Below are 16,300 nucleotides of genomic sequence, written 5' to 3' on the forward strand. Positions count from 1 at the left end.
GTAGCTTTACCCCCTAAAAACTAAACTTACCCTTTAAAAATGCCTGTTTCAGAATAAGGAGATCTTTGTGTTGAGAGAAAACACCTTCACAAAATAATTAAACATTGTCGTGTGTCACTGGAAAATTCATTAGCTCCTCCATGTCTATGGGTTAAATTTCCTTCCCCACTCTTGAACAGAATAAGCACGAGCATAAGAGAACAATCACATTTTAATTTGAATGACAGGTTCTGTTTCAGCTCCTCTTTGTAAATTTGAAAAGTCTCAATGTCTCCAGGTACACAGCTGCAAGATTTAGTCCGAGAGAGAGTTCAGTTTCTGTTTAAAAACAGGCATCACTCACCATCACTTCAGGTCCAGTTCTGGCTGTGGCACCACTTCAGTTTTTTTTTTTCCTGTTCCAACATTTATTTATTTTTTCCTGTCCATTTCATGGATCAAAACAAGTCCCTCTGTCCTCATGTAGGTCTAATTGAATGTATGAATCCTCCCAGGGATCACAGATCAGATGCTTATTGATCGCAGTGCAGAGAGTTGGGTCTCTACTCCCGCTCCTCGGCCCAGGGCTGCAGGTTCTGCAGCGCGTACAGGGAGGAGTTGTGCGCGCACAGTGGATCCGACGCCGCTGATTCGCCGAGAGACTTCTGGAGGGCGGACTGCTGCAGCTGCAGGATGAGCCGATTGGCCTGCTGACGCTCCGCCTCCCTCTCCTCGGCCGTCTGTCTCCTGGAAGAAGGAGAAGAAGAATTTAACCTTAATACAATTAATAATTGATACCTTATTTATAAATAAAAAGTGGGGTCGTATAAAATTAAATAGGATGAGTGTATAGACGTGTGGGAATTCATATTGGCTGCATTGGCTGGTCTGGTTATTGAAATTAAAATAAAATGATGTCAACATGATTGTAAGGATGAGAATACATTTTTTTAAGCACAAATAATTAACATTAAAATACGTGTATTTGAATTCCTGTATGTGCCTGGTGAATTTGATTTTTTGGGATTGTTTTGGCCTAATTAATGTAGAGGTTCTGCTTAAAATGTATTCGTAGGCTACTCGAGAAAGAGAGAAATACGTTTAATCTGTATTCACTGTATTCCCTGTATTTTAAAATAGTTGTCATAGTTAAATAGAGTTTATCCATCAGTTTGTTTTATTCTTTCGACACGCCGAGGTCACGTAACAGGAAATTACGAACGGGGGTCACCTGGAACACGAGTGAACTTTGTTTGTGTTTTGGGGAGGTACCTGGCACGATGCTCCTGGGGCTAACTCTCTGTGTTGCACGTTTTAATGAAGTAACTGCGCTGAAACGTGGTTATTAATGTGACGTTACAAGAATGTGAAATGTTCATACCAACCTCCACTTGGTCCTGCGGTTCTGAAACCAGGTTTTGACCTGTGCGTCCGTCATCTTCAGGCTCTTGGCCAGGGCCGCCCGCTCGGCGCTGGCCAGGTACTTCTGCCGGTGGAAGCGTTTCTCCAGCTCGCAGATCTGGACCCGGGAGAAGGACGTGCGGGGCTTTTTCCGCTTGGGAGGCGTCCGGTTCTGGTACGGGTGTCCTATCCGCCGTGTGACCGCGAACGGCACAAGCGCTGCTGCAGGATGGAGAAGAAGAACCACACACACCGGTGAGTGGAGGACGAGATTTCATACAAAAACAAAACAGATCAATTCACTTTTCAATCTGTGTGGAAATCTAAGATCAAATATCACAGGTATCTGCTCTGTGTGACAACATGTCCCTGTTTAAACTGTGTAGGCCACATGTGAAATAAGTGTGTTTATGATATTAGTACTGGAAACAAGGTGTAAATATAGAATACTTGAATACTCATCTTACAGATGGGATTTAACAGATATTCTTTGTTGTATAGAACATCAGGCATATTGGTCTATTTATTGATCCTTTACATAAAGTAGTGGTGGCGAAAGTTCTTTGCCAATAAAGGCTCCTATTAATCTTAAAGTGCTGCCAGAGTGATAGAATATTTTAAATTAATTTAATCATTTTCTCATTACTCATTATTTATTTTAGATTTTAATAAAAGCTGTAGAATTTGTGAAGTAAAATATTTGACAGAGTATCTGTTTAACTTAATCTTACTTAAACTCAATATAGCCTTAAATTAAGATTTATTGTCCATTTTCACTGCAACAATAAAATATGACCATAGGACCTTGTTGCTGATTTATTCTTTAAAATCCTATCCTATTGTAATACATCACTTGCTATTCCATAATACAATTAAAAATTCATATCCTAAAACACGAAGGAAGTCGGTAACACAATGTATTTAAATATAATAATCTGCGAATATAGTTTAATACAATAATGCAACTATTTAAACTGGCATGTTGTGTGTATCCCTCTGCTTCAATCATTTTAAATAATTGAAGCGAAAACATTTCAGTTGTCCGTAAATAGCCGATACAAATATTTGGCACAGGTGTTTGTTGTTTTAAAAGGCCCATCAGCAGTTCCTCACGTTTTAAACCAGATGAAATATTAATGAAGCCATTATCTCTAACAGCTGTCCTACCTGATATCCTGTCCTTAGCGAACCTGTTCCCTATCCAGGGGAAACACAGCCCTCCGAACCCCGGCACGGCGCCCTGGAGAGGGGCCGGGGGTCCTGGGGCTGTCATGGGTCTGTGCGCCGGGACTCGGATCACTCCCCGGCTTCCCAGACCCCTGCTCTCCCCGTACGACCCCGGAGCCTCCACTGGAGGCATTATACCGGAAAGGGAGATGGACAGCGCGGTGTAGGAGGGCGCGCTGGCCCCGGTCGGGCTTCCCAAACTGTAATACCCGTCCCCGCTGCTTAGATCGGATCCACTTTGTCTTCCGGCCGTGCGCCCGCTCTCCGGCTCCGTGCCGGCTCCCAGGATCTGGTCGATGCCGAAGCTGATGGGCTCGTGGTGGGCCGGTTTGGAAGGAGGGCTCGGCGCGCTGGGTGCTTGCTCCATTCCCGCAGCTCTGATGCAAATAACAAGGGGGATGCAAAATAACAACCTGGACGGGGGTGTTTTCGGTGCACAGCTGCGTCAAACTGTAGCAAAAGTCATCGCCAGTAGTGTCTCCATCGCTGTCCAGCCGCTCTCCCAGAGTCCAGCGTGTCCTCGGTGTCTCTCGCAGGCCTCTTTCAGAGGACTGGCTCTCCTCCACAGGCTGTGCTGAAAGTTTGATGGGCGTTTGGAGAGATGTGACGCTCTGTCCTCCTCTCAGCGCGTCAAAGCGCTCCGTCTAGCAGCTCCGTCCTCCTCCATCCCTCTCCACCTTTCATTGGCTGGCACCACACTGACTGATTGAATGTTAATGGGGGTAGGCCCACGGGTTGGCACAATAACCAAGATCTCCCCTAACCACGGGCGTCAGCTTGCTTTAAATATATAACAAGTTCTATTAAGAAAAGACATCTTCATGATTTCTGAGTGAATCTGTGTCGTTATCATTCTAATTAAGGGGAAATTACAGAGAAATCGACTTCATGGAAATACATTTTTGGATATGTTTAAAAACTCACAGGGACTAGGAACGTCTATTATTTTATAAAATCAACCAAATAGTGTTTTTTTCCACAATCATCTGTCAGTTTGACGCTGCTCCCTGCAAATATGTTCACTTTGAAAAGGGGCTTTATAAGTTTTGGTGACGAAACGGAAAAACTTTTTCAGTGCGTGGTGAATTGATATTTCTGCTCATCGCCAATTTCTCGGGTTATAGACATAACGTGCTCCTCATCTGTTCTCCTGCTCTCTGCGTCATCGACTCAGTCTGTGTCATTGGAATGCACGGGGATAATAAGTTCACACCGAAACTGGTGGAACGCTATCAGCTTTATGACCTGAAGACTATTTATCATAGATGTGTTATAAAGGAGAGACCAAAGGGAAGAAATGTCAGCCTCAATTTATTTCCCTTCTAATCCAAATCCTTAAAGTCGAATATATAGGCCTTATAATCAATTTAGATATTTATATTACATTTTATTGTGATTTGACATCCGCCTGCTCTGTGGCGTTTACTGCTTAAAATATTAGACTTTTTAAGATGGAATAAAGAAATGTAATATTAACCATGCATTGCCTTTTAAACCTTGAATGTTCACATCATATAATCAGGTATAGGCAACGACTCGTTTATTCATGTTGGATTTATAGAAAAAATACAATTTAAATCACAGGAAAAAGCCTGATGACGATGATAACCGAAGCCAAATGGAAATATTACAGGCAGGATAATAACTTGTACCGGTGCGTAATGGGCACATCCAGTCCCTGGCGGTGGAAGGCACGGCGCCTCTCTTTAACATGAACGGACAGCAGCCTTATTGAACATTGGCAGTGAATCACCAGCACCCATTGAGCTTGGCAAGGGCTACGCGCGGCCTTATTTGTCCCTGATAGCCGGTCCCCACATTAAATGACCTGACAAGGGACGGCCATGGGCTACTCCAGATAAAGTGTCCGGCCTCTGGAAGCTGCTCAGCGCTCAGATTCAATGTAGCAGGCGCCCAAAGTGACCGGATAATCTCATTTCCACCAACTTGTCTCTGGGACAGACAAATGCGTGTCGGGTTGGGATGCGGCAGGTGGCTTTTTAGACGATCACATTACAGCCCCGTTAACAAACTAACCAGCAACATATTCATTTGGTGACAGTGGGGTTGGATTTGAGAGGCTTTTTAAAAATACAGAATATGCTCAACTTTTCCATTCCTCATCTTTCTGTAGATCTGTAATTTAATACCTGCAGTTTGTATAATAATTAGAGTTTGTGCGTTCTTGTCAAATCTGTATCAGGGATGTATCTTCAGTCCTTCGGTGTTTTTTGCAAAAGGCAGCAAAAAAAGGCAGCAAATAAAATCTGATAGTTGTAAAATTTACTGAAAAATACAACAAAATAAAATAAAGTGGTTGACTAGTAACTTTTATCCTTAGATGTGATACAAAATCAAGCAGAGGTGCACGGATGTTGTGTGGGGTTGGGTCATATATATTTTAAAAGGGATCTGCATCTATAGCCCTTCACAATAAAGTCTTATGAAGCAATATGAGATGGGACAAGGCCCGAGGTGTTTGTTTGGCAATATGGACAGACTGAGTGTTGGCCGCCTCCCTCCGCCATATGTGAGCGCACCGGTGGCTTTTGATGGGGGAGAATTGGTCTGTTATAGCTGTCACCTCTCCGGACATTTTTATGTTTCTCTTGGTGCCACTTGCAAACAACCAAAAAAAAATATAGATAAAATAATTCCCCAACTCTAATTACATCAAACAAGCCCACTCATGAATAAACATAAAAATTCTGATTGATTTATTAACAATTGCCCTGCTCCTAGAGTTGATGATGACGCATCGCTTGACCACAACTGCAGGCAATAATCGCCTCCTGGAAATTAATAACTCTTTATCCGGACTCCTCTCCGGAGTCCCTGCAGCCCGCAGTGCGGAGCAGACGGGGTCCCACTGGTTGCAGATGTTGGGTGTTGGTAATCCGGTGTAATCCAATGATTATGACACATTAGCTCTGACCTAGCGGGACACCACCATGACACAGCAGGTTATCCAAAACGCACCGGGAGACGCTCCGGCCCTTATGAATTTATGGATGGCTTGTGTGCGCGTAAAAAGGCGATGTCGGACCTTTTCATTGCTCCACGGTCTCATCAGGAACGGTCAAAAGTAACTGATGCCAAGAGTCTACTTAGAAGAAACACACACACACACACACACACACACACACACACACACACACACACACACACACACACACACACACGCACACACACACACACACACACACACACACACACACACACACACACACACACACACACACACACACACCCGCAGACCCTCAGAGAAGTGGCCTTGGGGGGGTTATCTCGTTTGGGTCAACATATTTGGATAAGGTTTCTGGGAAGCCTCGCACACAACGCGCACCAACAATTAACTTTGCCATCAATCCTCGTTTTTTCACCCCCCTCCCACGGGCAATAAAAGCTGACACCCCGATTCCAAAAGTCTAAAAAAGAAACGACAACAAAAGAGTGAAAGAGTGCGATTTGTTTGAGAAATTACCACTTGATCTGCATAATCGGGGGGTCTGGGCTGCAGCTCGGTACCCGGGGGCTGCGTTTTTATTGCGCGTCTCTGCGCCGTTATCAATTTCAGCAGCGCGCCTGACTTTTTAAAAGGGGGACGAGGCCGGCTGCCTCTGAATAATGAATGACACGCTTTTATATTGTCGCTAAAGTGCCCGTGATGTTACAATATGAAAAGGCAGCGGTAAGTAATAGTGCATTTAAAGGGGATGTAGTGTATTATTATGATGTAAAAGAGAAGGAGAGAGGCGGCAGAGAGAGGGAGGTGAGTGCAGAGCAGCACCCGGAGAGAGAGAGAGAGAGAGAGAGAGGGAAGGAGAGAGAGATTGTTTTATTACAATAAGAGGAGATGAGTTTGCCTCGCAGCGAAATGGGGACCAGTTAATGAAACTTTACCGCAGCTAACGATTTCCCCTCCCTCGCTCTAAAAAACCGCCCTTATGAAATATTTAAACTATTTAATATAGGTAGTATTAAGCTGAAAGACACTGGCATCGGCCATCTGACAACATTTACAAGGCTGGGGATTGTTTTTTGAAAAGTTGGCCAAACGGAGCTTTACTGCTTTCCCCACACACAACAGCAGTCGTGTAAATCACGCTCACATTGAGAGGGATATAAGTGAAAATGTGTTTTACTGCTGGGAGACTTGATTTAGTCTGATTTACACTCATCTCCATACCGCACCGTTGTTTAGATGCAGCCTGGTCCTATCAATGTGAGCCTGTCTTGTCTATAATGGGAGGGATAGCAGAGCATGGCCCCCATGTGGGGGGATAGTGTTTCATATTGACATGCTCAGTGGGATTGTTGGATGAGAAGAGGAGGAATGGGATCCCCCATCAGGGACCCGGCCGGGACCATCATCATCCCGGGGCTGTCACCGGACCACCGCTCTGTGTGGACACAAGTTAAACTGCGAGACACTTAAAAAGCAGATACACCAAATGTCACTGTCAATGTCAGATGTTTGGCTTGATAACTATTCCATGCACGGACTTTACCACTACATATTCTTATATATTTATATATGTATATATTTTTGTTGTTTTATATATATATATATATATTTTATTGTACTTTCCACTCCAGCAGCACAAGAACACTTCCCTACTGGACACTGACACTATCACATCTTTGCATTCCATTCCTGTATCTGTATATATATGCTCCGTATGGGATTTATGTATGTATGTCAGTGTGGTGTTTAAGTGTTAACTGTATAAGCTACTGGATGATCTGAATTTCCATCGGGATTAATAAAGTATCTATCTATCTATCTATCTATCTATCTATCTATCTATCTATCTATCTATCTATCTATCTATCTATCTATCTATCTATCTATCTATCTATCTATCTATCTATCTATCTATCTATCTATCTATCTATCTATCTATCTATCTATCTATCTATCTATCTATCTATCTATCTATCTATCTATCTATCTATCTATCTATCTATCTATCTATCTATCTATCTATCTATCTATCTATCTATCTATCTATCTATCTATCTATCTATCTATCTATCTATCTATCTATCTATCTATCTATCTACCTACCTACCTACCTACCTACCTACCTACCTACCTACCTACCTACCTACCTACCTTACCTACCTACCTACCTACCTACCTACCTACCTACCTACCTACCTACCTACCTACCTACCTACCTACCTACCTACCTACCTATCTATCTATCTATTAAAGGAGTATAAAGAGCAAAAAGTAACGCTGTCATCGCAAACAGGAGGAATCATAAGTCCCATGTGAGGGATGACAGCAGAAATTTAGCTTTTTATTTCATGTAGCAGCTGATTTCCACAGTGTCACTTTACTTAGAATAGTGTTTCATTGGAAATCCACGTGTGCAAGCAGACTGCAAAACAGTAAAGCAACTCTGATTATGATCTTGTACCCGAATCATGTAAGCTTTCTGTTTGCAAGTATCAGGATGCAGAGTTAACCACATAAAGATGCCCTATTTTTTCAGTGAACATTGCATTCTTGTTACACTCGAGGAAGAAGACGCTCTGCCTGCGTGTACGCGAGGGCCAGACCATGTTAGCCTGTCTGATGGTTGAATGCATGGCTGCCTCTTCACGCTGGTTAAAAGTCAGGGAGGGAGCGAGAGGAGGAGGAGGGCGGGCGGAGAGGAAGAGAGTGAGAAAGGGAAGTATGTAACCGCACCGACGTGAATTACAGGGATGGACGGAGAGCGGGGAGCAAAAAAAAGAGGGAGAGAGAAAAAACCCCAGGATGGATGGATGGCTGGCTAAGATGGAGATGTGAGAGAAAGAGTTAAAGCATTAATGGGGGGATCATTTGGGGCTGATGATAATTGAGCACATGGCTTGAGTTTTGGAAGAGGAGGATTCCCAGAGCACTGACTCTTCTTCATGTGTGTGTGTGTGCGTGGCTGAGCTTTGGAGACTTAACCTCTGTCGTTTCTATTCGGAGAGGCTAAGTAAAAGTTTTGAGACGCCTTTCAGCCTGATCTGCTGTCGACAAAGTGACTGATGTAAATAATAAGGGAGTGTGCTTTATTGCTTTAATGACTTATGACTGATTCATGTGTGTGTGTGTGTGTGTGTGTGTGTGTGCCAGTGTGGGTTTGTGTTTAAGAGCAGCTGAGTGCTCCTCAATGCCCCTGGTAGTGGCGCTAATGTGTTAATTCATTACTGCTTGTATTCAGTTGCATTGTGTCAGAGCTGTGTTTTCCCGTCTGGGTCCTCTCCGCTTCATAAAAGCCGATTATCGTGCGTGTCGCCGCCGCTCCACCCGTCCTCTCCTGCCTCTTGACCTCCTCACCCCTCCTGTTGCCTGCCTGCGGGGTGCTAATGCAGGGGAGGAGGGGAGGGGAGGGGAGGGAGGGGGGACAGAGGACCAGCTGCCACCAGCCACAGTGCTCTGCTGCCTGGCAAAGGCTGCCCACTCCAGCCCCCTGCTTCGCTGGGCCTTCTGGCCCCTCAGGGTGGAGGGGGGGGGAGGGCACCAGCCTCATGCCACCAGCCCCACCTGTCCTGCCCCAGGCCCCGATTAGACACACACACACTCACATCTACACCAGCCACATATGTATATAAGCACAGGATGACCCCCAGAAAATGTCAACTCTCTTATTGACTTTTTCTACTTTAACTGAAGGTCTCTTAAGTTAAAACAATTCAATGGTTGAAAAATCATTTCAGCTTACAGACTTGAAAACATGGAAATAAAAAGTTTTGATTTGCACGCTTACATTCTAAGTTAAAACAATTCTATAGTTGAAGAATCATTTCAGCTCATAGACCCTTCAACTATTCCTTTGTTTGAATTGAAAACATGGAAATAAAAAGTTTTGATTTGCACGCTAACATGCTCCCAGCTAAAGGCCTGTATTTAAATTCAGCTCCCTACTACACACACACACACAGTTTTCCAACACACGCACGGATTTCCTACACACACACAGACACACACACACACCACCCCTCCTCGGATACACAGAGGCACTTTGCTTTGAGGCGTGAAAGAGCGAGAGCTAAGTGAGGCCACTCCAGAGCGCTATCCTCTATATTGATTTCCCATTATCAGACCCCAGTCCCAGTGGAGTCATTAGTGCTGGGATCAAACAGACAGACAGAGAAGGAGACTAATACCAGTCACTTACACCAGCACGGGGAGATCACCTTACTTCCCTCAGGGTAAGGAAGGCCAGAGAGGAGCAGAGGAGGAGAGAACTCGAGGAAAGGGAGGGGGGGGAGGTAGTGGACGGACGAGTGCATCGGGCTAACAGATGGAGACGGCGATGTGTAGAGAGAGAGAGGAAGAGGAAGAGGAAGAGGAGAGAGGTGGGGTTTCTCAGTGGAACGTTCATGGGCGAATGATAGACACTCTTTGATCACTTTATTTGACTGTTCTTTGTCTCCGGCAGCAGATATGTCTCATTTTCTCTGTTCGTCTTTACGTCACGCTCTCGCCACCGGGTTCGCCTTTTTGTTGTGACTTGATTCAAGTTCTCGTTTTGCCGCAGACGGGCGACTCCTCTCCTCGTTCAACCTCGTAAAACGCAGCCGATATTGCCCCTCGTCCTCCTGTCTGTCAATAATTCCATGATAAAGATGCAGTGATGAATGGTTTTCATGTAGCCAGCAGCTGTCCCCCCCCCCGCTCACCAGAGAGAGACAAAGGGAGAGAGGGCCGGAGAGAGAGAGAGAGAGATAGAGAGACACGGGGAGGAAAGAGTGAAGGAGGAATATGAAATGTGAGATACTCATTTTGGTCCCTTGCTTCATAATTTTCCCGTGGATTTATTTATTCTCTATGGATTCAGGAGCAGCAATGAATTCGTAGGATGAATCAACACCATCCATCTTATTCACTTCAGCCTGCCAGCGAGCCCTGGAAGTGGCGTTTAGGCTTTACTGCACACACGCACGGACGCACACACACACACACACACAGACACACAGACACACACACCCATCGACATACAGTATCACACACACGCAGCTCAGATGGGGGTGACCCTGGCCTGACCCCCCTGCTGACCCCCAATCTGTTCCCCAACCTCACACCATGAGAGACCGGGGCACACCGGGACATGGACACACACTCAAAGACACACACTCACACACACACACACACACACACATTGGCATATCGCACTATGTGTGAGCTGATGGATATCTCCTCAGACAGTACCATGTGTGTGGGCAGTGTGCATGTGGACAGCGTGTGCATGTGCGTGCAGGTCTAGGTCTGTGTCGTGTTGTACCCTCTGCCCCCTCCCACTGGTGTTAATTGATTCTTGGTGTGCTCTGATGATTGGTGTGAGGACCCCTAGAGGCGGGCCCAGTCTCCGCCGATGACCCCTCCCCATTGGGGTAGCACCTTTGTACTCACAAACACAGCAACAACAACAGAACCACATGTACAGTTACACAGTACATGCCACGCAGATATTGTGTATGGTATCTCGCTCCTTATTTATATATATATATGTATTTATTTATATATATATGTATCCACAAATTGTTCCACATGTGCTAGTTGTGCACGCACATGTGAGAAAATACACACACAGCGACACACTAATGTCTTTCAGGGGGTTTTCACACCCTAGTAAAGAGGAAGCTGGCTCGCTGACATGAGCAGATTGTGGATCATATGAGAGGATCCACGTAGAAAAAAAAAAATCAGTGTCTTCGAGGTGATTCATGAACAATATAGGTGGGCATAGGTGTGTGTGTGTGTGTGTGTGTGTGTGTGTGTGTGTGTGTGTGTGTGTGCGTGTGTGTGTGTGTGTCAGGGAGAGAGCCAGAAAGACAGTAAGAGAGATGAATCTCCGGTTATTAATTTCCAGCCGCGGCCCCTGGGTGAGATGTTAATATAGGGCTGATTGTGACTAATTTCTTATTAATTGCCATCAGCGATTACACAGTGGCCACTAATGTGGCTAATTTGTTGAAATGAATTTGGTTTTCTGAGGCATTTTAATTGCTGCAGGTGGGCAGCGTCCTCGGCAAACTGCAGCTTTCGTTTTCTTCCAGCTGGAAACTTTGCAAGTTGTGCTGCTGCTGCATGTGAATCGTAGCCTATTAGTATCCTATTATAGTGTGAGTACAGCATATACCTATTACTGTAATGGCATTTTATGTTTATAGGCTACAGTTTGTCTGTGCAAATCTGTGTGTATGGGTCTGCATCTCTGTCTTAAGACAAGCTCACAAACAAATCTGTGTTGTATCTTTGTAAATGCCACTGATATCTTATTCATCAGGTTTATGCTTCCTCCCTCCTCCATATATCTCTGCGTGTTCGTGATCATTGCAGTGGGGACGGAGGGACGTTTAAGTTGTTGCCTTTGTTTGTTGAATGTTTATAGCTTCCGTTAGCACAGTCTCAACGACCACTGAGGAACCAGTAGATACAAAATCCAAATCCCCCTATAAAAGAGGAGATGCCCTCTGGGCAGCCATAGCTCATAGTTGGCCTGATTTAGTGGCAGCCAGGAATCTGGGCTTGAATAAAGACAGAGCGAGCGAGGGCAGAGTGGGAGAGAGAGAGGGAGAGAGGGAAAGATAGCTCTCCGTGTGATAAATAGCCCCAGCTCCCTCTATTGCATTAGCCGTCCGGGCCGATAGATTGCCAGCCCAATAGACCCAGACGTATGCGATTGGTTTCTCATATAAAAGTTGCATATTAAATTCCTTCACAGGACTGTGCCCCTCTAGCGTGAAGGAGGGAAGGAAGAAATGGGAGTTAAAAAAGCAGAAAGTGGAGAAAGGAATGGAGGAGAAAGAAAAAGGCTTTTTATGAGAGGTGAAGACAAAGGCAGAGAGTTGGGGGAAGCCGGAGAAGAAGGGGAAAGATAATGGCAGGAGAAAAGTAGCTTGATGGTAGGAAAGACAAATGGTGATGTCATGTATTTAATAAGTCCGTGGATATTGGGCGATGAGTGCGACCATACGTCCATTTAATCAGTATTGCCTCCCGATGAAGATTTCTCTCTCGTTTTCTACTCGCTCCCGCCTCCTCCTGCTCTCAGCCGCTCTCCTCCTGCTAACGACCGCTCTAATTGTTTCCAGGCTCATTAAGATGCTGATGTTTTAATAGTAATTAATCCGTCATTTGCCTACATGCAAACGTGGGCCACTGAGGTTTGTTCTACACTGTTTCAATACACTGATAATGCACTAGCCGAGTCAAAGGAGACAACATCCTGCTAATTTAGCTCATCACTGTTAATTGGTTGTTAAGTGCCTTTAATTACCACGCCGGCTCTGGGACCCGGGTCGGCAGGAAGAGGGGGATCGGCCTGATCGTCGCTGCCGCTTTGATGGATCTGGTGTGAACTTTGAAAACTGGGAGGAAAATGACCGAAACACCGGAAAAGAGACACGCGCTGACCCCGTATCTGTTTTTCTTCCCCGCGCTGTTTTGTCTCACTCTCTCTCTACGTATCCTCCATCCTTTCCCTTCTTCTCCTCCTCCTTCCTTCCTTTCCTCCCTTCCTCCTGTCCCTTCCTCCATCTCTGTCTCACACCCCATCTCTTTCTCTAGATATTATTAACTCATTAAGTTTTTTTCATTATTTTTAATAAAAGATGAGTTATGGCTTTAGCCTCACTGTGGCAGCATCCCCCCCACACCCTCCTCCTCCTCCTCCTCTCTCCCTTCCCCTTCAACCATTTGCTCCCTCCCTCTGCCCCCCCCCTCCCCTCGTTTTCTCACTGTCTCCTCGGCCATATTGCGCCTCCTCCGATACGTCTGACCCCTGAACTGCTGTCTCTGACCTCGGTGTTGCTGGTTACAACCTTCTGTCCATCTTCTTCGCTTTCGCCTCAGCCTCTCGCGTCTATCAATCATCTCTCTTTCTCATAGCGCTGAGCAGTTTTTCGATGGCATTCATAAGATTTATGATTCACGATTCTCTCTTTTTCCTGGTGTGTGTGTGTGTGTGTGTGTGTGTGTGTGTGTGTGTGTGTGTGTGAGTGAGAGAATGGAGAGAAAGAAAAAGAGAGAAAGAGAGAGACAAAGAAGGACAGAGAGAGAGAGGGAGGGAGTGAGGGAGGAGGCTTGTCGATGACACAGTTGAATAATGACAATATCTATGATTGATAGCTTATACAGAGCGAGACGGGTGTGCGCACTGTGTGTGTGTGTGTGTGTTAGTGATAGAAAGAGAGTTTATATGTTGTGTTTCCCCCCCCCCCCCCCTGCATTAAGCTGATGTTAAAGAAGCAGTGATTAATGGTTTTCATGTAGTTTGAGCTGTAAGTGGTCACTCTGGAAAAGAGGGGGGGGAAGAAAGTGGCCAAAATTACCAAGGGACACATGATGTCTTTGTAGGAATAGAGGGAGTCGGTCAGATGAAAGCAGAATAAATGACTTTTAGTTAGAAAGGACAGTTGTTAACCACACTAGCCATGAAGCCATGAAAACCCTAAATGAGATATTTACTGTGTCTGTCGTCACTTTCTTCACACTGAGGCAGATTTGTAAAAGCCTTTTAAAGGCACTTAATTTGGTTTTGTCACTCTTTATTTAAATACAATACCCACATTTCCATGCATGGAAGACTTTTTCCCTTTCTAATGTTACTACAATAGTGATGTGGACAAAATCGTCAGCCTTTTTTTCTTCTGTGCAGGAATGTATCTGACATCGGTCGAAACTGAGTCTAACTCGAGTGGGTGGCTTTCAAAGTTACTCACTGTGGAATCCCATCTCTGTATAGGTCTACGATTCGGTTTTACTTGCTGGAGAGATGAATCACCAGGCCTGATCGCTCACCTGGTTAATCCGCCCCCATGTACTGAAGTATGAGTCCCCGGCAGCAGCTGCAGGTTCGGTCCGACCCGGCCTATTGCCCACGTTCATGCTTAGATTCTGTCCTAACATTAAAGGCAAAAGTGCCCAAAATATCTTAAAAACACACATGAAATAGCTCTGCATGCAGCATCAAAAGACATGGAGATGTCCCTTTCCCGATATGGGTTATAATTAACCTTTTGGTTTAGAGAAATGTCAGACTGTAAATGAAACACACTCTGTGACAGTGGTGCCACCATTTTCAGTCCTAATAATTCACCAAACCATGGTGGATCATAACCAGGGGGCATCGGCGCGTCTGTTGGACGACTGAACACACCACTCGCTCAAATCCGAACAAAGCTGAACTCTGACATGTGGATCTGCCATTGCTGGCTAATGACTGCACCTAAAACTGGAAATGAATGATTGTTCATTATGTGGACTCGAGTAGAAGCAAATGGAAGATGAGTGAATCAGTGGACAGAAGTGTAATGGGACTGTACCTCTATTCTGTTGCTGCTCTATTATTAGCTTTACACAGAAATTAAACTTAACGGCAGAAGAAGGTGGTTCATGAAGTCGCAGTCAAATCAGCTCTTTGGCTTCATTTTCCTGCTCAGTATCATTCGGTTACTGATGTAAAATCTAACATCCAGTCATGTTCATACAAGTGTACTTTGAGCAGCTGTGGCGGCTTTGGCACGTTCTCGCCACCGCAGCTCCGCCTCCGCCTCATATGATTTAGGGTTTGGTCTCCTGGTTTTTCTAAGCTCTGATGTTCATACATCTTTGAGTCTCTATAGTGTGTGAATGGTGGAGTAGTTCTCCCTGCTAGTTGCTGCTCAGAGCCTTTGAGAGAGCTGAGTTGTTTCTGACCCAGCTGTGTAACCATTAGCTATAGAATGATTTGATGCTTAAAGAGTCTCTAGAACTAGAACTGTGTATATTATCCCCTATATTTTACAGTGTAATCTCTCTGGAAATGTGTTACCTCCGATAGCAGACAGAAATGGGACTAGTTGAATGTTAAAGTAGATATGGCAACATGAGAATGGATTAAAATAGGTTTAGATTAGTATAATCAGCTTATTTCTCTCACGTGGTAACATTTAGCTCAGCCCCTGCCGTATATGCAGTGTATCATATGCCTCACTTGCCTACGTGCAGGCAGACTACATCTGGAGTTTATGGGTTACTCAAGCTTTTCAGCCAAACTTCCTGACGTTTTCCCCCAGCCGGCCCCGGAACCACTATGATCTTTTGGGCGTCACCAGGCTCTGAGCTCAGATGCTGTCGTATGGATTCAGATTCAGTGAGTGGGAATCGTCCCTATACAGAGTAAATTGAAGAGTCCATGCTCTGAGATAGTTATGTCTTGACCAGAGGTTTGTTGGGGCACCACCTGTCCGCTGCCTTCACGCTCCACAGTCCCTCAGGTGTGTGTGTCGCCCCCGGTGTGTCAAGTTGTCCACTAAAAAGGGAGAAAACCTCACCCAACCATGTGTGATGTCAGTCTTTCCAAACTACCTCGCTCTACGCTTAATGCTAAACCTCATCCCAAAAGTAAACAAACTTCCTAATGGATCATAACAACATCCAATTTCTTTCATGTGAGCTACTCTCTAAGGCTGCTTCTTAGAACTGACACGAAGGTGGATAAATAATCCCACACCCGCTTGAGGACACTATTACTTGCGTATCGAGCTGCGAACGGATAGGGTCCAGTCTACATCCAGGACATGGTCAAACCTGACACCCCAGCCTGTCCAATCGGCTCCCTCCCTGCTAGGGACAGCTAGCCATGCAAAATGGCTGTTTGCTGTCCTGGCTCCCAAATGGTGGAACAAGCTCCCCATCGACAACAGGACAGCATAAAGGCTA

The 16,300-nt window shown here is 45.1% G+C and overlaps 1 protein-coding gene across 1 annotated transcript; it reads right to left on the reverse strand.

The window, feature by feature from the left end:
- Positions 1–542: 542 nt before the first annotated feature.
- On the reverse strand, positions 543–2,974 carry LOC133012253 (T-cell leukemia homeobox protein 3-like). Its single transcript, XM_061080231.1, has 3 exons — positions 2,548–2,974; positions 1,365–1,602; positions 543–726 (listed from the first exon to the last, which is right to left on the reverse strand). The coding sequence occupies exons 1-3, from the start codon at positions 2,972–2,974 to the stop codon at positions 543–545; spliced, it is 849 nt and encodes a 282-aa protein (XP_060936214.1).
- Between the last annotated feature and the right edge of the window lie 13,326 nt (positions 2,975–16,300).

This window comes from Limanda limanda, chromosome 10 (assembly GCF_963576545.1).
Source record: "Limanda limanda chromosome 10, fLimLim1.1, whole genome shotgun sequence".
Taxonomy (NCBI): domain Eukaryota; kingdom Metazoa; phylum Chordata; class Actinopteri; order Pleuronectiformes; family Pleuronectidae; genus Limanda; species Limanda limanda.

What these genes read in the sequence shown, in the direction of transcription:
- LOC133012253 (XM_061080231.1), bottom strand. Translation starts at nt 2,974, where the DNA reads ATGGAGCAAGCACCCAGCGCGCCGAGCCCTCCTTCCAAACCGGCCCAC. An exon ending in CGCTAAGGACAGGATATCAG is followed by an intron (nt 1,603 to 2,547) that starts GTAGGACAGCTG and finishes TCCATCCTGCAG; the next exon opens with CAGCGCTTGTGCCGTTCGCG. An exon ending in AACCGCAGGACCAAGTGGAG is followed by an intron (nt 727 to 1,364) that starts GTTGGTATGAAC and finishes TCCTTCTTCCAG; the next exon opens with GAGACAGACGGCCGAGGAGA.